This window comes from Perna viridis, chromosome 1 (genome assembly GCF_037379345.1).
Source record: "Perna viridis isolate PV_CMFRI_1.1 ecotype Kerala chromosome 1, ASM3737934v1, whole genome shotgun sequence".
Taxonomy (NCBI): Eukaryota; Metazoa; Mollusca; class Bivalvia; order Mytilida; family Mytilidae; genus Perna; species Perna viridis.
Window position 1 is genome coordinate 15,184,979 of NC_142445.1, and position 27,197 is coordinate 15,212,175.

Here is a 27,197-nt window from a genome sequence, read left to right on the forward strand (position 1 = left end):
ATAGAACACATCTTAATTTTTTGACAACTACTTGATGAGACATCAGTATCTTCAGATGATGATAATTTATACCAGGAAGTAAATTTAAAAGGAGACATGTTATCTAATTCTATCGGGCGATCTAAAATAATCTTTTATATTTGAGCAAAAAATATCGTGGTAATAAAACTTTATAACGTTCATCACTAATACGTGTATTAACACAGTAAAATTGCATTGAGACAACAAAAAAAATGTTGTTCACGAAGACCAAAGTAACTGTAAATGACCAACTCTAGCCGCTGCCTCCTGTGCAGACAACCGTTTAGTTTTTAATACACAATTGCCAATGATGTGTATTTGTTTTTTAATTGTATATTGCTGCACATTATCATGTATATCTTTGTACACTTTATTCAGAGCATATTTCAAATCACTAGGTTCAGCTTTTGTCGTGTACCTACAAACATGATACGCTAACCCATGAACGCCACTTACCATTTGAATACATATGTTAGCATGCCACCTTTTTTAACAATTTATGATTGTACACATTTAGATAAACATCATCAACTGTTCTAGCCGTCTGATAAAAATGTCCTCTACTTGCCTGGTTTGTAATATTAACATTTGATAGTATCTTTTTTTAGTACAAGGTGTCTTAGGAAACCAAAGGCAGACATAACGTCTTTTGCACGAGCTTGTATGATGACGGATTTGTAAACGTTTCACTAAAAATACAAGTCTGTGTCTTCTTTTTTTCAGAAGGTAATGATGTGCAAATTACCTTTTCAATGTAACGCGCAATATATGATGATGTACTTGAAATCAAAGTAGGGACATTTGTTACCCACAAAAAAATATGTAAATGAGGACTTCCACTATTTTGATATTCAACACGTGAAAACAAATCCTCAATATTCCCTAAAGATTTGTTTTCCATTTAAAGCTTACTTAAAGAAAGCTTTCAGTCTCCTTTCAAAGTCAAGAGAAGTAAATAATGGATCTTTCCTCATATTTTCATGACAGGATTTAAAGTTTTTGGCTTCCTCGTATGATATTTCATTCAATATCATGTTTACTTCTGACCAATTATTATCATCTGCAGATAATGTAATATATAATGTTGGAGGTCCTAATTTTTTTACAGTCGCTAACAAATTTTGCAATATATCCGCCCAATTAGCTACGGTACCTCTATTTTTTCATGAACATAAATGAGTTCTGTTTTATTGTAGACAAATGAGAAGTATCTGAAAAAGACCCAGCTGTCAGTGTACCATCAGATGTGCACAGGCGCATTTGAATTTCATTGTTCCTTCCATATGCTTGACATAATACATTGAATATGTAATATTTTTTCTCCAAAGACCATCTTTATGATATAGGCGATATTGATAATATTCAAGTTGAGTTATTTTTTTAGATCTTTCATCATACAATCCTGCCTTGCCATATAGGAAAATCCCATGAAACGCCAATTCCTCTCCATAAGACATTTGAGACAACCATGTAGGATTATTAAATTGAACAGGATTTAAGTTTTCATTACGACTTAACAACAGATCAATATCAAAATTTGGAACAGAATAATAAACTGGAATCGTTGCAGATTTACTGCACCCTTGAATATTTTTTTACATCCTGATACACATTTTCGTAGCTACTTACATGTATGTCTGTATTAACAATGTCATCCTGATGTCTTCTACACACGTTCATATCAGGGAAATCAGAATAAAGTTTGTTATGCAATTTCAACCAAGATGTACATACCTCTTCAAATTGACTATTTTTTTAGCAGGGATGCTTTGCAGCTGTGGTTTACCTTTTGCATGTGAAGCAACAATTATACTTTCAATTTGAAGACTTTCAAAAGTTCTAAAATAAAGTTCCAATTCAAGATAATTGACCTCCAGGTAAAATTATAATTGTCATATAACTTTGTATTTGACTTACTAATCTGCGTTGAATTCTATCAAGATTTTGTAAACAATCAGGAATGCAACCAGCATCTAAATTGCTATCAAGGTATTTCAAAGGTGTTTTATTTTGTATTGGCTTGTTCGAACATGAGCTGCACAAAGGAGAATTGCAATTTATTTTAATTCCATTTGCATGACATAACTTTATCGATTGTGGCAGCCTTTTGACCTGATCTTCAACCATTTTTTTTTTCGCAACAGTACCAACAAAATGTGGCAACTAATCTTGTTTGTTGTTCATATTCTTTATCATTACCTTTCATATGTGTATCTGGGAGCATGGACCGGTGCACCTGGTCCATGCTCCCAGTTTTTAGTGGAGTGCGAGTTGCTCATTTGCTTTTGTTACTTTGCATGCATGATTTTGTGTTCTTTGTTGTTTATGTCTGTTTTCCATGTTTGGTCTTTGTCCCTGGATTATATTCTTTTGATTACCGCTATAACCTTGGTTCCCTTGATTATTCTTTCAGACCATCAATATTAATGTCCATGTTTTTGTTGTTCCCTGCTGGTTCATCTACTACATGATGTATGTTTTTGTGGTCATTTTCATACATATTTTCATGTTCAGTTTTGTTATCAATGCCTCTAATTCCCATGCAATCGTTAGAACATGCTGTTGAACTTAATAGTTTATTGTCAGATGTTTTATCTTCATCTGATGCATGTATGTCTGATGAAGGTCTACCATGTTTCTCAAAAATGACAGGGGATATTTCAGTCCACTGAGGTTTTATAAGTAAGAAGTTCAGACACTGCTCGTAATCTTCAAATTCTATCAACGTTGCTGTTCCAATTGATTTGTCATCCCCAAACTATCTTGTGAATTAGAATAAAAAATGTACCATTGATTACAATCCGGAAAACGAAATATTGCAATTGTGCTTGATCCAACAGTAGCAACAAAGTGATTGGAAATAGTGAAATGTGAAAGAACAGTATACATCAGCCCAAACAACTCCATGAAGTATATTCTCATACCTATGCGTATTGATATATTTATTGTCGTACTGCACAAGACTAGGCTATTCCCAATGCCCGAAAAACCTTGATGTTGGGTTATTTGAGTGATATAACTGTTCTTCGTACATTTGATGGCCATTTGATACGATTTGGTCTATATTTTCTTGGGTAAATATGTTCATCATAATCAAACAATTTAAGCTTTGTGAACGGGCACTTAACCTTTCCATCAATCCTAAACCGTACAAAATATATTTTTTCTTCTTTATTGACAAACACCAAAAGCGCGCGAAAATCCAGCGTGTGTAGAATATCCTGGTGCGCCTGGAAAGTGTAAAAATCATCCGAGATACATCAAGATTTTTTATATTCCCCGCATGCTTTCTTAACTCATCGAGCGCTATTTCTTCCACGAACGCCTCACGGAGGTTTTTAGCGTGCGTTTTAAACACGTTGTAATTAAATAGATTTTTTTCATTCTATATCATAATAATAATGATGGAATTTGACAAGATTTTGTTTGAAATGATAGTCAGGAATAAAAAGTAGTTTTATTTAAAAATTTACAGTACATTTTGATTCGAACTAACAAATGTAAAACGGAAATAGTACCGCGTCAGAATTTTCCGAACGCACGTTCAATGCTGGCTATTGACCAATCAAGGCAAAGTATTACAACCACATGGTTTATGTTGCCATGGGAGAGCTTACTTTCAGGTCAAAGAGTAAAAATCGAAACTATACCGATTGCGTCGGGAAAAGATTTGTTTTACTAGAATGGAAGCAAAATGTTTCATAGACGAATATGACCTCATGATCTACTTTACGACTCTGGTATCCGAGACAACGTTGCATACTTATTTTGGCAAACTGTCGTAATAAAGTAATCATGGGAACCACGATTCTAGAAGAAGTCAAAAAAATATAATCCAAGGACAAATATCAGACATTAAAAACAGATGGCCATATTTTCAATGCATGATCAGATGTTCTCTTATAATTTATATGATCTATCCATATAACTACAATGAGGGTTTATGCATTTGTGTTTCTCTCTATTGTTAGATTTTCATTTCAGTCCAAATGACTCATATAAAGCAGCAAGAGAGACAAATATGAAGTGAATGAAATATGACTGCAGCTAAAAACAAAAACTAAATGACACTACAAAAGTGGACTCTCTCAGAGTAGGAGAATATTTTTTTTCAGTTTTGACCCAAAGCTTAATCAATTAAAAGGATTTGGGATCAAAACGAAAATGCTTCATTAAGAGCAAATAGAATGTCTGATATCGGAAAGTATAAATTGAGAATACACATTGTGCAAGAAAATGCAAACAGTTGAATTTTAAGACACTTATAACTTAACTATTCTTAATATGATACATTGATGATCTTTAGTGTTTCTTAACTAAATGGTTTCTAATAAGGGGTACCATCAAATCTGCTTTACTAACAGTGTATCTACATACAGACATTATAGAAAAACTATGAGCAAAATTCACTTTTGGGGCTTATTTGTATGGTTTCTATCTACCCCTTCAAGGAAACGATGTAGAAAATCCCAGCAGTCTTTCTAGTGGACAAACAAAATAAAAGGTACAAAATGACATCATGTGATAAAGAATGTGTGGAAGTTTCATTGAATTACATTCAGCAGTTTTAGAGTACATGCGCATTAGAAGATATCCCCCTTTTTTGGTCGACCAATGACAAAGTCGATGTTTTGCACCGTGAAACAACAGAGGTCATTCAGACAGGAAACACAAAATAGAAGGTGTACAATTGAATAAAGTGATGAAGAATCTGTTGAAATTTCATCAAATTCCATTCATCAGTTTAAGAAGAGTTGCGGATCAGCACTGTGGACCGACGGTCGGACGGACGAACAGATGGACGTACGGAAACGCAAGATGATCACTATTACTAGTGAGATTATGGATTGTGCTTATTATCCCGTTGATATAAAGTAAACATTGTTGATTATTGAATATGAAAGTATCGGGTGGTTTACCTATTCCCTTTTGAATGAGTAATTAGAAAAAAAATATTTCAAAATCTTCAAATAAAATTTATTTCCTTAGGTAGCCATGAATAAGTCTACACAACCGCTGTATATTCTTCAGGCCTTACGACAAGCGGGAACTGCTGAGTTGATAATGTTCATGTATATGTCTCCCTTTTAGCTCTTTTATTTTATGGTGTGTGTTAGAAAATATATGTGTTTGTATTTTTTTAAAACCGAAGTAAAAAGTCAACTACGCAGATTCAAAAATTATATTATATTATTATGTCATTTTTGTTCTGTATGATTGGTACGTAGAATTAAATTGTTCAATACTTTTATCTGCGTTAATATTACCACAAACTAAAAATAGAACTTACCACTGTGAAATTTAAAAAAGGTGATATACTTCCTCATTGTCAGTTAAAAGAACATATTTGAATTTGTAGCAATGCTTCTATAAATGGCGGAAATCGCCGAAATTGAAGCTAAAGAAGTACGGACAGATGCGGCTGCTCAGTGTATCCAACCGTCAGAAGGTAAAATATAAACGAACTGACGAAGTATGAAACTCAATTATAATTATTCTCTCTCTCTCTCTCTCTCTCTCTCTCTCTCTCTCTCTCTCTCTCCCCACCCCCCTCTCTCTCTCTCTCTCTGCTTTAACATAAGCAAACCATATACGCTACATTTCTTTGCAATTGGCTATTATGTAACAAAGACTGAAAAGGTAACACGTTTTAATGTTTGGTTATTGTTATTAGCCAGCATAAAACGTGCATTAGCGGCTTGAAATAAAACACCAAAGTATCATGCAGTTCCGGGTAATATTTACCGAAGATGACAACAAAGCCGTCGTTGGTTTTAGGATCAAAAATCACTTTGCCTCCAAGGACAGTGAGGAAGAAAGTGAGAGTGATGCACAAAATGAAATTCCAATTCATCTTTATATAAAACATTTATAATTCAGACAAAAACATTCTGAGGTAGAAGCGAAATGAGCGCACATATAAAACTTTTAAAAAATGAGCCGCATACTCTACACAAAAACAAGACATAATTAGTATAAGGTAAGTGTCCTATAAAAAAAACATTAACAATGTTGGCTATGTCATATCGAGTATAACCACGGAACAATGAGGAATCAATTTGAACCATTTGATGACTTAAATTGAGGTAGCAATACCCGTTCTATATTTCCTATATCAAAAATCATTTATGGATTATTACGATGAAAACAAGTTTTACATTTATGACACAGTTGATTTACATAAAAATAGTTATCGTGATTTTGTCAATACTTACAAAAGAGAATACAACTTGATGATCTATAGAAGTATAAAAGAAATTAAATATTTTTTTTATCTTCGAATCACGTATCAGCTTCAACAAAGTTTAAATGTATGTCCATAGAAGACCAAGACAGCGGGTGGCACATGCCAAATTTTATTTTCCAAACAATTTCATCTAAAAAAAAGCACTGGTGTTTTCAAAAGAATGAAAAATGTTAAGTAACGTACTGAATTGATTAGAATTGAATTAATTCCATAGAAGGCATTAAAAACTTGAAGATAAATGATATCACTCTATGATAAATTCAAAATTTAACTGATTTGTTAAAAAAAATTAAAAATATATTTATATACAACAACTTTTGATACAGAAAAATCCCTGTTATCTCTAACACCATAATGAGTTTCTTTCTAAACTATAATAAATAAAATTTACTTTGTGCCACCACTGTCATAGGTTCTGCCTAGTTTTGACATGAACAGTATCTTAATCCGTTTTACCTTCATATAAATATGCCTATGTTTTTTTTTTTATATTACCATAGATCAGACAAAGTTGACTCTTCAGGAGAGACTTTTAAACAGTTTTAGAAAGTTGTGCTGTCCCAAACCAGAGATTAGTTCAGAGCTAAAGACTACAATCAGAGATGCAGATCAGATTCAACTACAATTGATAAAAGGTTGGAGACACGATTTCTTATTCTATAAAAGTTTTCATCGAGAATAAATTTGGACAGGGCAACTTCTTTGAAGCTATTGTTAAATATTGAAGAGTTATAAATATCAGAGAATTCTGTTTCGTGTCCCTTGTGATTTTACTGTCCGTTTTTACAGAACAGGAGTGTGTCATGGCTAGACTTCTAAAATGTGAATTGTTGCTTGAATATTATGTAAAAACAACCGCATTTGTTTGACAACTTACATGAGTTTTGGCTTTTTTTTTCAAATACAACAAAACAATATTTAATACATAATTGGTGTTCAATTCAAAATTGTAAGACGGCAGAATAACCCCGCAACATACCACAATATCGATTAAGGTTGTAAAATTCGAACTGTTATTTCGATGTTAGTAAAACGGATCAATTGAAACAAAATCAGTCTACGTATCAGATTCTATTTTTTTCCAATACCATTTTTCCTAACATTAAATTAACGCCAAACTTCAGGCATAATGAGCCTTAAAAGAACAAATACTGAATTATGTGATTTTCTCTGGATGAGAGGATGTGAGATCAAAACTTATAACTTCTAATAATGAGACAGTAAAAAAGTACTTGTAAGATTTAAGGAAACTAACATTAGACCTTACTTATGATTTTTTTCTGGTACTATATTTTTACTTTCTATTTTTTTCTATTAAATATTTGATCAACGTTATCATACTGGACAGTGCGAGGATCAATTTGCATCAATTGCGAAAACACCTTTGAATAAGCATTGATCTTTCTACGTCTTAACGACTTACTTTACTAATCATTCTTAAAGGTTTCTGTAATCAATAACGCTGAAAGTGAACAAGTCTTTATTGTATTTTGTTTAGAGACATGGTGTAAAAAATCCGTTAGAATACATATTACACATATATATATATTTGTTTCGCCTTTATACATGCCCGATGGTTCTTCATTATTAGGTATACATCAATTCTACATTCATATTATTATCTTAAGCAGTTGATCTGCAACAGCACAATTAAAGTTATGCATACTTATTGTAATCATTTAATGTTTATGTGATATATATCAGTTTCTAGTTTCCTATAAGCGAACTGAAACTAACTACCTTAATCACCTAAAACTCACTTGTTTTTACTTTCAAACTTTATAATTTGTCTAGATAAGAGAAACAACAAAGTTACACAAACAGTTGACATTCCTCGGTGTAATCAGTTCGAGCGAACAAGTAATAAAGATGAAGAATGTGTTTTAGATATTTACAATCGTGCTCATTCTCTAAGGACTCAATTTCCGTCAGGTAATTTGCTGTTATATCTGACCGACCTAATTCCTATTTCATAAACAGAACTTATCTCTTATATCTGACGACTATTTTTGTTTCAGCTTTTACAAGAACCATGTGTTTTTGTGAAGCTGCTTTTGGAATTTATTCCCCTTTTTTTAATATCAACAGATATTTGATAGCACGTGATTAATTATTATCAACACATTATTATTTAGTAACCAATATTTTTATGTTTTAATATTTTTTTCTACATTATGCACACAATTCAATTATTGATATCAATAAATGGAGGAATTAATAAAGTATGGGTAAATATTAATTAATTTTATGAACATGTTATAAACATGTCGATAGTTCAATTATTAATATCAATAATGAATAAATAAGATTTGGGTAAATATTAACAATGTATTAAAATGTTGATCAATCATTTATTAATATCAATAAATTGAATTAATCATTAACATGCTTATAAATTTTGATTAACACGTTATTAAAGCTTGTTCCGGAAGACTTGAATGCTGAGTAATGGTCTCAGTCTTGTGTTCTTTGTCGCATAGGCTTTTATAGTAGGCCTTAAATTTTCATGATTTAAAAAATAGACAAGGAATTTCAATCTAACTTTTGACCATGCTTTTCCATTAAAGAAATGTTAAAAATAATTTTTAGGTCTATTTTAGAAAAAGAAGGCACGAACTTTGGTACACCAGAACAGGAACTAAAAATAGTTTATGAAATAGACCACTTTTCTGAAGCATTATTCATAAAATACTGTTTTTTCCTCCGAAACAATTGTTTTGTCATAGCTTGATATTTACCCAGAACTGTTGAGGAAAAATGATAATCATTTCCGAAAAAAAAACAGAAAAAGACAAAAAGAAAGCGCACTATATTTTTTAGCCTCCATTTTTTGACGAAGACCCGCTCAGGAATATGTTATATAGTACTGATGTTTAATACACAAACGTAACAATTACATGATTAAACCGTCTACAGTGACGCCATCTTTAGCAACACGTTAACAATTCGCCGATTCATATTTTATCACACGTAAATACCCATTAATTACCATGTAATGAATTATATTTATTTATGATATGATTAAGGATATCAATGATATTTTTTTAATCAGTAATTAATGTATTGATATCAATAAAGTCGATCAATTGATCAATAATTCAATTATTATCCTGTAGTTGAATATAAAATTTGTTTCCTTAGGTCCCAGTCTTTCGTTTTTTGCGATAAACTTCTAAAGTAAATTGCATATTTTTCTTGGGGGGGATTTTTTGAAAAATATAAAAAAAAAATTGTTTCACTAAAACTTTCACTCGTGTAGCATTACTAAGGACATTAAAAAAAATTAGGCATTATCTTTACTTTCACTTTCGTTTTGCACACATCAAACCTACATGTTCAGAGCAATATTTGTATGTCATAATGTTGAATTTTCTTAGTAAAAAGTTTGTCATTTCATAATGTTATGTTTTCTCCTTTTAATAAGACATGGTTCATATTTTTGATAAAACATTAGTTTGTATAGACACAAATAACGCACTATTTGAATACCTTCCATGTTTTGACGTACACCTGCTCAGGGATATGAAATGCAATAATGGTACCTTAAGTCGACGAGTAAAGTATGTATTTTACCAAGTAAGAACAGCAAAGACTGAAGGCCACATATTACAACCTTAAAGCACTTATAATACAATACCCAGATTTTTAAAAGCTAAGAATTAAGTGTACAGTGTTTGTGACTCATACTACATTTATGAATAAAATACTATGTAATAATAGTCAAAAATAATATGCTAAATGGTGAATTAGATCAGAAAAAAAGTGCACAACATTAAAATTGCCCTGTATGGCAAACGGAATATCTATTCAGAACATTTGAAACAACTGCTTTGTTGTTATTGAATTTGGGCATGCTTTAGGAATATTCTTTAAAATCTTTTCAATCTTTGTTACTATATGATATTGAAATCAATGAAACCAGACCAGAAACGGTTACAAAGAGAACATGATCCAGAGATAACGACTAGACAAAGACACACACAACAAAAAAGAACATTGAATTACCAGATTAACACATACATATAAAATAAAGTTAATGAGCAATCGGACTCTACTAAAATCTGGGATTGCGGACCAGGTGCACCGATATGGTAAGAGTACTCTGTTATTTAGAAACTATTGTGTACGTTGTAAGCAAATGGGAAAATTTTTGCCGTTTAGTCATGAGTTTTTCCTTTCAATCGATTTCAAAGAGTAGGTCAAAAAATGAGGCTGATTTTGTTGAGCCCGTGGTATCTTTTATCTCACGCTCGCTTTTTGCGGTAAATTCCCTATATAAAATCCCGGAATCTGGGGTTGTTTTAAGACAACACGTCATCTATATATCGGAAATTGAGATCAAACAATCTGGCTAAACGATGTTCTTTCTTTTGGATAAAAATCAGCTAAAATAAGTCTCATAAAAGTGAAGGATAGAGTCAGCGAGTAGCGGAACATATTTAGTGTCCATTGGAATGTCGACCGTCATTTGAAAAGACGTGCACCACGCTAAACATGCTGTTGATAAAATGGACATTCTACAACATCTTCTTCGGCATATTTAGAAGATGATTTAGAATTGTGGAACATTTGATAATCAAAATTTAGATTGTACTGTAAATCTATGAGGAGTATTTCGTATAAAATAGAAATTGCACTTTAGTTTGAAGCAACGTTACCTAAATCCATCAATTTCTTAAATGTCACAGATACTGAAAATAGATACAGTTATAGAAAGGACAGACAGAATCGTGAGTACTTTTTTTTATATATAAATTTAACCGTTTTGATGTCAATACCCAGTCCATTGACCTTGTGATCTCGAAATTATTTTCTGCAAAAAGAATTGCAAAAAGGAATTTTAGGATTAAAATACATGCATATCTGAGTTGCATATTCGTTTATATCGACATCCACTTATCTTAAGCAATTATCAAAATATTGGTGTCTTTTTCGCGTAAACGACATTTGCGCAGATTTGAATTTGACCTTTGTTTCAATTGAGTGTACATAAAGTCCTACACTTGCGTGCATTAACCTGTATTTTACCGAAGAATTTTCCTAAGATGATTGACTTATCTCAGCAATATCATTTGTGCTACGCACAATTTGTCGTGTGGAATGCACACATGTACGATTCTAACATACTTTACTTAATTTAGGGGAAAGAGCAACTATCACAAGAAATCTTATGATGGATCCGTACATGCATTTAGATGATACCAGATCTACTGCAAGTAAGTATTTTTCAAAGAACGATTTGCAATTAATAATATCGAAATATCAAATTGCTACCCACGAGCTTTCTAGGAAATATTTATAAAGCTATACATTTTCTGTACATTCTGTGTCAAAACGAAGTGCATGCCCCAAAAAGAACTTATTTGTACTACAAGCATAAATATTTTTGTTACGTTTGTGAATATGATATATTATGGGGGTGAGCTTTGTAATACATGGAAAATATGATAATATCTACCTTATGAATAAGGATTTTATATTCGGATCATGGTCAAATTTAATGCATAGATAATTTTCCGTTTTCGTCGAACTTTTAAAAAAGGAAGATAACTCTTGCCTATATAACATTATTAAAACTCATTGTTTGTTATTTCGAAATTGTTGACAGTTCATTTCCGAAATGTTGTATTTGAGACAATATTTTTGGCATCAACTTATATCAAAAAGAATAGGAAAGTATGGAATTATAATAATTAATTTAGTGGTAAAATCTTGTCGCGTGCCTGACATGGAGGAATAGACCAGTAACTTTTAAAATTGGAATTCCAGGCAGTGTTCAGCAAATTTTTGTGTTATATATTTTTTGTCATCGACATTTTTGGAGAAAAACTTTTAAAGCGTGAAGACCAATTCTCTGTAAGGACCAAACTTTTTACACAGGGGGTCAGACATGCATAGTCTCAGAATTGGATAATTCTTGTAGACATTAACAATTATCACCATTTAACAACTTAGAAGACTTCATATATAAAAAAAATCATGACAGTTGCCATGACAACAAACCTTGGTGATTTTGGGCCAAAATACAGCAAAAAGACACTATTTTTTTGCCATTTTCTATCATTTGTCATGAATTATACATTAATGATATAATAGTCAGAATACATACATAATTAAAGCAATATTTTATCATTACAAATTGATATATAGAAATAAATTTTGACATTTCATATATTTGTATCATGACGGTAATGTAACCCCCTTATTTTACATTTTCAAATAGTCCTATTTTTAGTGTTTCTTAAAGGCTTAAAGCAAACAATGCACCGATAAATTCTCCATGTAAATTGTTTTATTTCAAAATTCGTAAGACAAAAGAAATGCAATTATATTTCAAGTATCCAAGTCATACACCTACGTTGACACCTGTGTCACGAGGCGCCAAACCATGTAAAAGAAGCCGCCCACGCTTTCCCCCTTGCCATAATTAAGTCTACCGGGCTTGTTACTTGATACAACACAGCGGCAACGAAAGGACGAGTGTCACTATTTTAGTTGCACCCTCCCGTTCAAGTCCCAAGAATTGTGTGCAAAGTAATTGAGTAGGGATGTATGCCTAACGAAAATGAAAAGCTGGCAGAAAACGAGAAGAACTTTAGTGCTCTTACTTTCGTGGATCGTTATGATGTATCCATCATCACCATGAAAACTGATTTATTCAACGAGTCATAGTTTGCCTTTCTTCGTTTGTCTACCCCGGACTTGAATTTTTATGAGCAACTCGGCGGGTGTTTCTAGAAAAGCAGAGGACGCTTACCCTACCGGTGCACCTGGTCCATGCTCCCAGTCTTTAGTGGAGTCCGAGTTGCTCATTTACTTTTGTTACTTTGTATGTATGATTTTACTTACTTTATGTTCTTTGTTGTGTGTGTATGTTTTCCATGTCTTGTCTTTGTCCCTGGATTACATTCTTTTGATTACGCTATAACCTTGGTTCCCTTGATTACTCTTTCTAAACACGAATAACGAACTTATACACAGGTCATTGGACCACTTTGCATCATATATGCAAGCTAATTTTGAAGATTTATTACCTTTTTCGGTTACGTGAATGCACCCAAATGGAGATTGATAACCAACGACGTAGCATTTCCATATATGGTAAGTGGATATTACTTCCGGCTTTCATTTATGCATATTAATTAGGTCGTCGCGATAAAACAAATACCTCATTCTAACTTTATTTAGCGCTAATCGGATGAGAAAAGTTTTGTTATACTCGTATCTAAACATACTATAATTTTCTTACATATAAACGTATAAAACCATGATATGTACATACACGATGTATGGTAGTACGGGACAGTTCATCTATGTGTTATTATGTAGGATAGAGGATCAAATTATTGATGCATGTCACAACAAATCAATATTATACAAACGTCTCAGAACGTGACGACTATTCGCTATACTGTTCCATCGGATCAAATTGATACAAGGAAGATAACGTAAGCTTATAGAAGGGTCTGAAAAATTCCAAACGATGTTAGAACTGTCAAATTTACGAAACAATGTTTTTGTCGTTCCCTCCGCGGGACTCGAACTCGTCCCGCTGTGACATCTATGGCAACACCGTCTGCACTAATCCAGCGCCCTAGAACTGTCCCGTACTACCATACATCGTGTACTACGTTACAGCCCAAGATTAATCCTACGAGGAGGAATGACCCGGCCAGCGAAAGCTATATTTTTATATAACCTAGCTGGCTGAGTGGTCTAAGGCGCTGGACCTAATGACAATCTTAGGAAAATTTTTCTACCCATTTTCGAGACATTCAAGAGATCGGGGAGCTTTCCCGAGCCTGTCAGGGGTAAGACTACTGCGGAAAATGTGTATATGTAGGCAGTAAAAGATATCCCCGCTGTATGTCTATCTTTGGGTAATTACATGGTATCTTTATGAAAATAACTCTTTATAATCATGTGCTATGGTTTTAAAGATAACAAACATATGCAGAATATTTCACTTTTAAAACATGTACGCGTAAAGTATTCCAAAGTGGCTTTATCCATGCAAATTCTTTGCTACATTTACGATATGATCATAAACGAAAACGCACATCTAAGTTATCTTAGGTCTTGGGTAGTGGTGGCCACCTTCCCTCTCTACCCAGAAAGAAGGTGGAAGCATGTTAGTTACGTGTACAAGTAAATTTATGCTGTTATTATTCTAAGGCAAAAACAAAACGTGTGTTTCCAGTATTACACCTTTAAAAAATAGGGTAGGTAGGTAGGGATTTATTTTTACATTGGGTCTATCGGAGATATATTCAGACTTGAATATTGCTTATTGAAATGTTAAGCTACATTATATTCAGCTGCAAAAAATTGGTGAGTAGGATTATTGAAAACACATATTTTTTTTTTATTTAGGCATAATAAACAATATATCGGAAGGTATAAGAATGAAGAAGTTGTAGTGACTCAGGGTCAAATTATGGGAGTGGGATGTCAGATCCAAAAGAAAAAAATGTAAAAGGGGGGTCCAGGCTACCATTTGCTCATTTCTGCCAAATAACAAGTAATATTAATTTATTAGAAATTTTTATAGCTGTAGCTGCAGTACATTGTTTAAAGTCATAAGCTCAATGTTTAATAATAATGAGCAATAAAATTAAGGTGGTGGATTCCTGTCCCAAAGTTCAGGATTCACTATACCTCACATTTCTCTAACATACACTGTACCAAAGCCCATGTAACCCTGTAAATTATGGTCTAATTTGAAATACAATTGGTGTTTTGAATTATATAATATCATATCATCTCGAAATTTAGAGATAAATACTTGATTAAGCTAGAACTGCCTTCTTTTAATTTATTGAATCTGACTTTACCAAGATGTGCATATCTTCGTACATTTTCTTCACTAATTAGTGACACTGAAACTAGTAGCAAGAGTCACTGTCTAACAATAAAATTCCTGACCCTTTCTACCTATGGAAATAAGAAATCACATATGTTTTAAGCCTCAGGAACCCACTTTTTTCACTCATTATAACAAAATAAGGACCATGCATTCTGGCATGTCCTGGTTCATTAAAAATATCTAAGAATGCCTGTGTCAACTTACCAGTGCAAATAGCTGAAATAACATCAGTCTGGAGTTTGAACACGACTTCACTTGATAGATGCATCTCTGCCTTTGACTTTGTTGTGTCTTCTTATTCCTTGACAATTATTTGTGGAATTGTTCCACATCATACAGATTTTCTTCTTGATCTATTTTGTGGTCAGGATATGTTCAGAGTAGATACGTAACATATTGTATATTTTTTTTGTCCTTTGATCCTGGCTGAATATCAGACCCACTTCTGACAGAGTACAGAACTTACAGAAACACTGCATGTCTCTGTTTACATTAGAAAGCCTTTGGAAAGAATCACCAACACACAGATTTGCTCACAAAATCAAAACTACAGCTCATTATTGCCAAATTTGAGTCTTTTCCAAAGTAACACATGAGAAACAAAATTGAGGAAGGTCGTCTGACAACATTGTTGTTTATATGTTATGAATGGAAGTGTTGAAAAGGGAGATAACTCTTATGCAATTTGGGGGCTTATAGGAAAGATTTTTATGCTCTTTTTAAGAAAAGTACTGAATATCCCACTAATGTTTTGTTCTTAAATGATAGATATTGATGTATATTTTTATAATATCTACTCTTCAAGAAATAAGTTTTGGTGCATTTGGTGCAATATGAGTGTGAAATACACCAAGAATGGCTCAAAACTTGACTTAGTTGACCCCAATTAATGACCTATTAAACAAACAAAATCCGTATGTTTGGTAAGAATATTTGTTGAAAATGTTATATAGGGTCATGTAGTACAAATGTATTTCTTTGCTATAACTTGTTCAGATGCCATTTTCAGTATCTCCCGCTATATTTTAGTCCGGGACTTTGTCCGTGCAACTGAAGTCGTTCATGAGTTTCTTGTTTTGCCCAAGGATTTTGCTTGTAGGCAATCTTTATTCCTATTATTTAAGGCTGTATATCATTCTTTGACAACCCCTAATTACGCCCTAATCTGTGCTTTTGGCAATATTCGTCTGAAACCATCATATTTGTTGTTGTTCGTATGCCGGAAACAGAACTATGTTAACGCGGAAAGATAACTCTTGTATTTACCGTAAATGTTGTAGTAATTCGAAATCTGAAGATCATCGAGCCAGCAGTAATTTTTCATAGTCCAGGTGTTTTCACATTTTACTTGTCCTAGTAATGTCATTGCATTGTAATTGAATTATGACATAACTATATATATTTTAATCATATTCAAAGCTGATAATAAAAGCTTTTTCATATTTTTAATAGTTTTCATATGGTTATTTTCGAGTCAAAGAATCACAGCCAGAAAACACCACAGGTCACTTTTATGAAATGAGTAAAGATTTGTGAACGTTAAGTCATTTTCTTATCAATTAATTACATTTTATTATCCAATATCTCTGAAAAGGCAGTCAAATGAAATTCCCTAAAATAAAACACTTTTTTCCATAGGAACCATAAGACTTACATTAGATTACTGCAAATAGCTGAAATAACATCAGTTATATTTAGTAGATTACTAAAGTTCAGATGACATATGTAGCATGTTCACCATATATCGTCAAAATCTGTTACTATGCATGTCCGACCCAGTTTCATCGTTACGGATAATCAGTGTTTAAAAATTGTAGTTGAAATTACAAAAAAATACATTCTTACGTTTTTTGGGTCAGCAAGACTGACGTAAAGGTCGAGGTTACTTTAGTTAGATATTTTATCATATATAAAACGAACATTTATTATTTGACACACTTTTTCTTGATGAATTTGAATGAAAGTTACATAGGTTGACGCTTGAGAGGCCATAGATAGCTTTATTTTATTTAATGTTATTAGTAAATGCATAGTGTAAATAACTTGTGTTAAAGGATACTACAGACACTATGAAGTCAGTCTCATTTCTTGACCTACACTCAGAGATAGATGTAAAGGAAAACTATTAACCAAACTATACGACAAACGTGATGATTGTTATTCAGTATTGTCAACTTTCCTTTCATCTGTAGCAACATACCTTCAGCACCTGAGTATGGAGTTTTCATATCACAGCTTATACGTTATGCCAGAGCTTGTCGTAACTGGTCAGACTTATTGCAGCGCGCTAGACTTCTTGAAATTGGGCTTTTGGATAGGGTTATGTTGCTACAAGATTGAAGTCATCACTACAGAAGTTTTATGGTCGTCATCATGAACTCATGGATCGTTCCGTTGTATCAATATGCACCATAAAAAATGATTTGTTCAACGTGTCATAGTTTTCCTTTCCTCTCTCGTCTACCCCGGACTTGACTTTTTATGAGCAACTCTGCGAATGTTTCTAGAAAGTCAGAGTCCGAGTTGCTCATTTACTTTTGTTACTTTTGTTGTGTTTTTCATATCTTGTCTTTGTCCCTGGATTACATTCTTTTGATTTACGCTAGAAGCATGGTTCCTTTTATTATTCATTTAAATGTTGATCAAGACACTTTACTTACAGGTATGATCCCACTAACAGACGACAGTCAGGTAAAATGAGTATCTAAGTATGAATTTAAACAAAACGCAGTTTAATTGTAATTATTCTATTGTTCATCTTTTGATAAACACGGTTTCTTCATAATTCACTGTTAAATAAGAAAGTAACTTATAAATTACAATATTAAATTCAACAAGAACGAATGCTGGTCGACGTCATGTGTATTCAATATATGATGTATGCTGGAAATGAGACTATAACGAGTTCCTTCGGAAACTGCACATTGTTGTCATTTGAATTATAACAAAAAAAAACTACTTATATATGCTTCTTTGTCATCAATGAATAGGATAACTTTACCTTAAGAAAGAACAAAAACGATGTTAGACGAGGACCGTTTCATGAGGTTCGATTCATTTTTCGGAATCAGCAGAATTTATTTTAATATTTTATTCAGATATATGATGACTCACTGTTTCTCGGGGATACGATCGACTTACATGGTACATCATTTATAAATGGAATGCCTTGTGAATATTATGTTTCAGTAAGGAGGAGATCGACACCAGCGGAACGAAATTTTGAAGAACAATTAATTCAAATTGATGACAAAATGTATTCTTTTAACGCTGCTAAACAAGTTTTAGGGAATAGAATAAAGACAAAATTACAGTATAACTTTGTAAAATTAACGCAAAATCGGTTCGAAGACCGAGTTGATGTCATAAAACCACATCCTCGATACGATGAAAATTACATTTTGGATACAATTGAATTATTACAGCAACGAGAAACATCCCATTCTAAATCTTCAAAATGTTCAATTCAAGAGGCATACAGCGATGATAAGAGTGTTCTGTTTCATTTTGATAAACTATACTCTAAAGTAGCACCCTCGGAAATTAATACCCAAGTGCATACGTCAGATACTGTAACTATTGGTGAAAAGAGTCATGTGTATCATTTTGATAAAAATATATCGTCAAAACATCAAAACCCACTGGTTAAAGAACATATTGATAGTTCTGGTGTATCAACCGAAAATGTCAATCAACCATCAACAGATAAAGGTAAAAAGCATTTAGATTGTGACTCCAAAGAGCATAAAAGGGTGCTTCGTGAAACGCTTACAGGTGTATTCGACGTCCTTGGTTGGAAGGATATTAAATTACAAATTGATGAAGAAAGCCGTTCTCCTACAAAACCTAAAAGAAAAAGTCTTGGCAATAACTCACTTTGTCGTATCCATATACCACTTGTTAGACAAAAAATGAAGGGATCTAAACAAAAAACTAGATCTTCATTTAATTCAAAGTTAGATGTATACACACTTTTACGAGAAACAGAAACGCGTGAGAATATTTCGGGATTTTTCAAGGATGAGTTAGTAGCACAATCAGTCCACGATTTTTTCCAAAACGAAGACAAAATGCATTTCCATCGGCCCGCAGTGTATTGGCCATCAATGCATCCTATTTTGCCTTATAAAGAACGAGTTTTAGATACTACAAGAACAGAGATGGTACAAATAGAAACAACATCATCGCCACCATCTTCAGCATCTTCTGATGAGAATGTAAACATATGAGTGTTTCCTCAACATAATCTCTAGAAGCACAGAATAAACGTGTCAATCATAATGCAAAAGTTACCTACTCCAAAAATAAAGAAACACTAACATCACTCGTCATCTTCACTCAGAAACTGTACCCATTCAAGCGAGAGAAATGTTCATATGAAGATTATAAACAAAAATCTGTTCATTTCTGACACTTGTAAAAATACAGAGGTGTTTTTCTTATCCAACTTTCCTACTTATCATGATTTCATGTTGAATTCTGACAAAATATGTACTTGTCCAAATTATGCAAATATACCCAATTTCAGTCTTTGGACTGTATCACTGCATAAAAAAGGTTTTCCTCGGTTGTGCTTTTTTATAGTTCTTAGTCTTCTTTGGTTTTTGTTGATGTATTTAATTCTTTTGTTTGATTTTTTAATTAAATAATTTAAGCATTTCTTTAAAATATATTAAACTTCGTACCAAGTTTTATCAAGTCAGAAAATACTAATGAATACTTTTTGTTATATTGTTTATTCTACAAAGCAGTTATATGACCATTTTTTTCTCTAAAACGACATTCACACGAATGGTACTGAAAATACATTTCAAGGGTTTTAGGCACAAGTGTACCTCCCAATAAACATGCAGAGGATAATAATTTTATGTATTTTACAATTCACGAAAGAATTATATTCTAGCAATTATGTCCATTATTTTATAGCTAATCAAAGTCGAAAAAAGATATTAAAAGAGAAAGTTAGTAATAAGATTGCCGTCATAAACTAATGAAAAACAAGCCTTTAAATCAAGAAAAAAATTACGTCCAATATGTCGCTTTGAAAAGTATCATTCTATACGTCAGTATTTAAATGAGAAATGTTTCCGTTCCCTGTAAAATAATTTAGAGGAATAGATACATTTAACAGCAATTGTTTTACTATTTTGGCTAATGATTTCAATAATTGGCATTTCAAGATAAAATCGTTCTCTAACGAGACTCCGACAAGATCGAGAACTTATGTATAATTGATGTTTTACAAAGAGGAATGAATGAAAAATTGTTTCGAATGTCCCCCAGTCTAAAAAGGTCCGAACCTGACAACAGACCGGACACACTGTTGTTTTGTAAGACTGTGGTGTGCCCAGATGGGAATTCTAGCACGCTGACTATTTCAAAGTATAAAATGTATTTTCATGTTCTATCACTTTCAATGATATATTTGACTACAACAACGAGGAGCCACATTGTACTATATTAAAATGTGGAATTAAAAATTGTATAACATGCATAACACACATAAAAACTGTCGTAGGGAAAGCGAGGAATACTGGATACGCAGACTGTGTACTGCAATACCTTACAGGTTCAATGAAAACAAACATGAAAAGTATAGGAATACCTTCCAAGCCAATATAACAATAACATAAATGTGATGAATTTACTACACTCCCTTTACAAAACAAGTTTTGACACTCTTGTTTCTGAACCTACCTCATCATTATACAGAATTGTTGCCATCATATTGGATACTGGTTTCCACAGACTATTTAAATCAGTTTGCGTTAAAGGTGAAGATGAAGAAAAACGATTATTTCTTCCGCTACTGCATGTCAATAAAGGTATAGATGCAATTAATTTGGCTAATATTCTCCATCACAAAACCGTAACCAACAAAATTACCCCATTTTTCAATACCTATTGCTTCATATTCCTATACTTCACCTACTGCATTAAAAATTTTCAATTATAACAGGCTATTGTAGGATCTAGAGATTGAGGACTTAAAGGCTTAACTACCTGACTGTTCTTCCAAAAACCATGCCTATAAACCTATACTGCTACCCCTTTCTCCAAAGAAGAGATAGTGGAAAATAAAAAAAAAATCTGTACTATTTGGTCTCTCTCCCAAAGACAATGATTGGGATCTACCGTTTATGTACTGGACTCCTGAACCCCACAAGAATCCATACAAACATTGCTTGATAGCTTGATTTGTGAATTGTACCACCAAACCGCTTCTATAATTTAAACGTCTATACTCTCAGCTGTAAAAGATTGTCTCCAGCCCTACCACGACATTTGTTACTCTCTTAGTGGTATTAATTCAACGTGGTCCCTGTAGTACAAGATTCTTTGTACTGTGTAAAAACACCATTCAAAATCATCTTCAAAATATACCGAAAAAAATGTTTTAAAAATGCAGGAATTTTTTTATCTACAATATATTTATCCAGTGTGGTGGACGCGTTTTTCAACAAACGGTCAGGATTCCAATGGGAACATTTTGTGCTCGTCTACTCGCTGACTATTTTTCAGTCTTTTTATAGCCGATCTAGTACCAAGGAATGAATATCGTTTAGCCAAATCCTTTGATATAAGTTTCCGCTATATAGATGACGTATTATCGTTAAACAATCCTAGTAATCCTAGTTTTCTGCTTTTTATATATCGATTCTATCCTAAATAACTTGAGATAAAGAATACTACAGATGCTGTGAATTCTGCCTCATATATTGACCAACGCTTAAAAACCGGCATTAAAGGCAAAATATTGACAAAAACTATTCGAAAAATGCGATGACTTCTTATTTCTCAACATCCCTTTCATCTATGGCAACATCCCTTCAGCACCTGCGTATGGAGTTTTCATAGACTTCCGGAAGAGGGTTATGTTGCTACAATATTGAAGTCATCACTACAGAAGTTTTATGGTCATCATCATGAACTCGAGAATCGTTACGGTGATTACATCTACACCATGAAAACTGATGTGTTCAAGGTGTCATAGTTTTCCTTTCATCTTTTATCTACCCCGAACTTGAATTTTTCTTAGCAACTAGGCTGGTGTTTCTAGAAAAGCAGAGGACGTTTCCCCTACCAGTGCACATGGTCCATGCACCCAGTTTTTCGTGAAGACAAATAATTGTTTTATTGCGTAATTATTATAGTGTGTTTGTTTGTTGTTTCAGTTCTATTTTCATCGTACATTATAAGGGAACAGTTAAGGGGCTATAAAATTAGTTTTTAACGCACCGCAGAATGCATGCGTCTGTCCAGAGTCCTTATAGGCATTGTGTCTGTGTTATTTTGTGATTTTTAGTGTAACTTTAAAGAATTACCATCGTTCTGTTTTCGGTGGATTATTTTCCTTTTGTTGTCGGGGCTTTTCAGCGCTTACTCAAAGGTACGTGTTTGCACTTGTTTTAAACAATTTGGTGCTCTCTGAAAGTATTTACTATTTCAAAGCTATTTTGATGATGGTGCATTTGTTGCGTTTCAACATATGGAGGATTCTTTCGATTTAATGGCTTTAAAAATCTTATACTTACGATTTATATAAGTATAGCAAGTATACTGTTAAATTTACTTCGAAGAGAATATTCAGCCTTTCTTGCTATCATCATTCGATAGTTTGTATGGTCGTCATAATCAATTGGTCGGCAAATTGTTTTAATCTTTCAACGGCTAAAGCATATTTAGTTTGGAGTCAGAAGATAGTGCGGGTTTAGCCTCTATATGTACCCAATCATTCAAATTAATGCTTTTGAAATTTATGACTGAGTTACATTATAAAGTTAAACCAAAAATCTATGGGTTAAATTCCTACGTCATTTGTAATGATATTTAAAGGCAAGAGGAGTTGTAAACTCTATAGATACACCTGTAGGCTATCGGAAAAATAAAAATCAACAAAGAACTAAGCATGACAAAACACCGGCCTGTTTATGTTGTGACTCTTTATATTTAAATGACTGTGGGATATAAGTGGAAAGTCAATATGTGTCCATTAATAGGGCTGAATCTGTAAAAATGAAGTAATATGTTCTGAAAATGATTTCAGTTGAACTTTGGCAGTTTTTTTTAAACCATAAATATATGTCTTATATTTATTTTAATAACATTCCTTTTTATATATGATACCTCACCTCATTGAACATGACGGTTTCACCTTCAAGGTCATAATTTAGTGCCAGATTAAATAAAATATGCAGAGAGAATAATAATTTACCTGAATTCTATTATCCCATGCACTGTTGATTCAACTTATCAGCAGATGGGATGCATGTTTGTCTTAAGAGGAGGGTGGGTACGGGTTATGGTTTTCAGACTGTGAAATAAAAATTGCGTTTATTTTTCATCATTATGTATAATGTATATGGTCTTCAGGTTGATATATAACCAGGGGGCAGTCCCATGGATACTTGAAGTTCAGAACATGCAAGTGCCTAGATAAATAAACAATGAACTAATCCCTATAATTATCAAGATGACCTTTTATATAAGTCATTTCATTGTTGAGAATTATCCCCTACCCCAACTCCCGACATGTCTGTTTCACGTTTATTGTTTATTTTTGCACATGACTTCATTGTTTTCTGGAATAACCGTCATACATTGAACAATTTTCTTTTTGACTTTGTTTCTTCGAATGAAATATGATTTAAACCGTTGAAAAAAAAAATTATTTCAAGCCATCAGGATAGAGCCTTAGGGAGTTATCCAGTGAGATCACTTTTCCCTTTCTAGCAATGGGCGAATTTCTTATCTTAATCACAAGTTAAAACAGATCACATAAAAGACCACAACAAGTTAAAAAAAAAAACTATAATATCTTATCGTGGGTTTCTGAAATATATATAAAGTGTACCAGAGTAGGTGGTGATTGTTTCTTTTATTCATTATATTAGTAGCTGTATGTTTGTTGGGGTTTAACGTCCAAGCAGCAATATGTCAGCTATGTTCAGACAAGAATATTAGTAGAGAGAATTTCAGGCACTATATTTTATGATGGAAATTGTGGAAATTTTGTTAGTGATTTGAAATATTAATTGTTTTAAAATCTGTTTCCCTAAATTTATCATCAAACAGGCTTAGCCCAGTTCTTTACTTTAATATTACGACTTAATTTCTTTTAAAAAAAAGTCTGTGAAAACTGAGATATCATATAGCTAGCCATTATTTTTCTGTGTAAAAGTTTGACTTCTATAACATGTACACTAAGGTCTTAGTTACGCTCAGACAGTAATGTGCCTTCAGTCTTCGGAAAAGCTTAATTGAACCTCAGTCAACATTTACAATCAGTCATGACTTATTATTAGTCACATTGATGCATTATAATCAGGTATATGATGTAGGTTAAATCATTTAAAATAAGTAAATCGGAAAAAACTCAGACAAATAGATTCAAACACCAGATATCTTCGTAAAAACTTGGGATATATCAGCCACACCTGGGTAAAAGAGTAATCGATATTCTAGCGGATATACACAGAATGAAATCCAGGGACAAAGATCAGACATAGAAAAAAACACACAACAAAGAATATAAAATAACTAAAATAATACATTCAAAGTAACATTAGTAAATGAGCAACTCGGACTCCACTGAAACCTGGGAACATAGACCATGTGCACTGGTAGGGTAAGCGTCCTCTAATTTTCTAGAAACACCCGCCGAGTTGCTCATAAAAAGTCAAGTTTGGGGTTGACGAAGGAGGAAAGGAAAACTATGACATGTTAAACAAATCATTTTTCATTGTGTAAATTGGTACACCATAACGATCCATGAGTAGTTAATGCATACGACCATAAAACTTCTGTAGTGATGACATCAATCTTGTTGCAACTTTACCTTTTTCCAGATGCCTAATTGTAAGAAGTCTAGTGCGATACAAAAAAATCTGCGTTGTTCGGGCAAGCTCTTGCATAACGTATGAGTTGTGATATGAAAACTCCATAGGCTGATGCTGAAGGGATGCCAAAGATGATAGGAAAGTTGATAATTCTGAATGAAAAGACATCACTTTTGTCGTAAAGTTTGGTCAGTTGTTTTCCTTTACCATCGCTCTCTAAATGTAGGTCAAGATATGAGGCTGACTTCACAGTGTCTGTTGTATCCTTTATCTCAAGTTCTTTGGTGTAGATGCGATGTATCAAATCCCCGAAAATAGGATTGTTTAACGAGAATACGTCATCTATATAGCGGAAATTGAGATTAAATGATCTAGCTAGATGTTTTTTTTCTTTTGGATCAGTCAACCTCATAAAAGTGAAGAATATGTCAGCAAGTAGAGGAGCGCAATTTGTTCCCTTTGGAATATTGGCCGTTTGTTGAAAAACGCGTCCAACACACTGGACAAATATGCTGTCGATCAAAAATTCCAGCGTTTTGAAAACATCTTCTTCTGTATATTTGGAAGATGATTTGAAATTATTTTTTACGAAGTACAAGTCATCTCTACCAAGAACTATATATTTGTACCTAGGTGTACCATCTGTTTTGGAGAAACAACGATGTATAATGTTTTTGAGTCAGGATTTTAACTGAGTGGGGAATAGAAGAACAAAGTCTTGAAAAATCATAGGTTTTAATGTGTTATATTCTGATAATAATCTTGAATTGAGGGTCTCTAGAAGATCTTTCGAATTATTCAGAATCAACATTGAATTAATACCACTACGGGAGTAACAAGTGTTGTGGTAGCACTAGAGACCCTCTTTGACAGCTGTGTCAAAAACACTTCAAAGTTTTGAAATACTTGCTTGTATAGGGAGTGAAGTAAAGTGAGATGTATAAAGTAAGAAGTGTGATATACAAAAAAATCCATACGCCGGTCCTGAAGGGATGTTGCCAGAGATGAAAGGAAAGTTGACACATGAAAAGTCATCGCGTTTGTGGTATAATTTGACATTGACAAAAGTTTTTCTTTACCATAGATCTCTACATGTAGGTCAAGTTATGAGACTGACTTCACTGTAGAACGACAATACTATCAAAACCACCAGTATTGGAAGTGACTGGACACTACATTCAGTGGACTGAATTTGGAATAGTAATGACAAGTACGAAATGGGCATGATTCAATGTAGTGCAACTCCAAAAAGACCTAGTTTATACGTAAGAATGCAGTTAGTGGTCAGAAATCTCTATTTTCTATTTAAAACATTAAATCAATAACGGTAACAATACAATTATTGATCACTGAACCGATCCACCATTATCAAGTCAAGTCCAAAACAAATCTGGCAAAATAGATATAACACCACCAGAGTAAGGACGCATTCCATGCAACATAAAAACTGAAACTAATGATTTCTAAATAATCTAAATATATTCCAAGGCAGGCGTTTACAGCACTATTTTAAATGCATAGAATGTTAACCTTTAATTTAAGTCTTCAATTTTTGCTGATGCTTTAACATACACCATGACTCATCTATCCAAAAAACTTGGTATCAAAGACTATATAGAATCAAAGACGTATGCTTCGAATGTCTTAAGTTTCTTTCAATAAGACTCACCGGCTTGCTCAATAACTTCTCAGAAAAGCTCATGCTGCTGACAGAGTAATTATTCTGTCGACACGATAGCCTACATTAATTAAGAGTGTCTTTTATTACAATCTCCGTTTGTCAAAGATGTTCTTCCCTTGACTTTCATCTTGAAACAGACGAAAAGCAGTATTACCTTAACTTAATTACAACCGTAACTATTTCCTCTTGTTCAACTTAGCGATCTTATATATTAGTTTTATCTCTCAACTTATACGTTTTGCTAGGACATTGACAACTAAAGTTGGTTTCTTGATAGGACTTAGTTATTTATGTTAATGCTGATGGAACCTGGCACTGTGCCTATAGTTTGATCTCGTCACTCTTATTATCATATGATCTTCACGTTGACCTGAATCCGATATGAAGCATCCGTTTCCAATATTAAAATGTTGCTCCCGTTTATTATTTAAAGTGTCTTCCTCTCTTACTGATATTGGCCACCATTCAGAAGCTTAGCCACGGCTTTAGTGAAGTCCGTTCAGTGTGTTTTCTTCGTGTAATTATCCAGCTCTTTGGCGACGA

The 27,197-nt window shown here is 33.1% G+C and overlaps 1 protein-coding gene and 1 pseudogene across 5 annotated transcripts; one reads left to right on the forward strand and one right to left on the reverse strand.

Moving 5' to 3' along the window:
* Positions 1-443: 443 nt before the first annotated feature.
* LOC148627411 (uncharacterized) lies at positions 444-3,895 on the reverse strand (annotated as a pseudogene).
* Positions 3,896-5,300: 1,405 nt separating this feature from the next.
* On the forward strand, positions 5,301-19,794 carry LOC148627412 (uncharacterized). Of its 5 annotated transcripts, XM_088572617.1 has the most exons (8): positions 5,301-5,470; positions 6,769-6,903; positions 8,063-8,200; positions 10,957-10,998; positions 11,410-11,484; positions 13,250-13,369; positions 17,797-17,825; positions 18,233-19,794. In XM_088572617.1, exons 1-8 carry the CDS (start codon positions 5,395-5,397, stop codon positions 19,361-19,363), a joined length of 1,746 nt encoding a protein of 581 aa, XP_088428743.1. In that variant the 5' UTR covers positions 5,301-5,394; the 3' UTR covers positions 19,364-19,794. The 5 variants fall into 5 exon arrangements, with proteins under 5 accessions (XP_088428743.1, XP_088428753.1, XP_088428762.1 ...); XM_088572627.1 differs by lacking the exon at positions 13,250-13,369; XM_088572636.1 differs by lacking the exon at positions 8,063-8,200.
* The last annotated feature ends 7,403 nt before the right edge of the window (positions 19,795-27,197 follow it).

Bases quoted from the DNA above. Each gene is read 5' to 3' on its own strand.
- LOC148627412 (XM_088572617.1), top strand. From the start codon at position 5,395: ATGGCGGAAATCGCCGAAATTGAAGCTAAAGAAGTACGGACAGATGCG. The intron at 8,201-10,956 runs GTAATTTGCTGT...TAAATGTCACAG, and splicing joins AAGGACTCAATTTCCGTCAG to ATACTGAAAATAGATACAGT. The intron at 11,485-13,249 runs GTAAGTATTTTT...ACTTATACACAG, and splicing joins TGATACCAGATCTACTGCAA to GTCATTGGACCACTTTGCAT.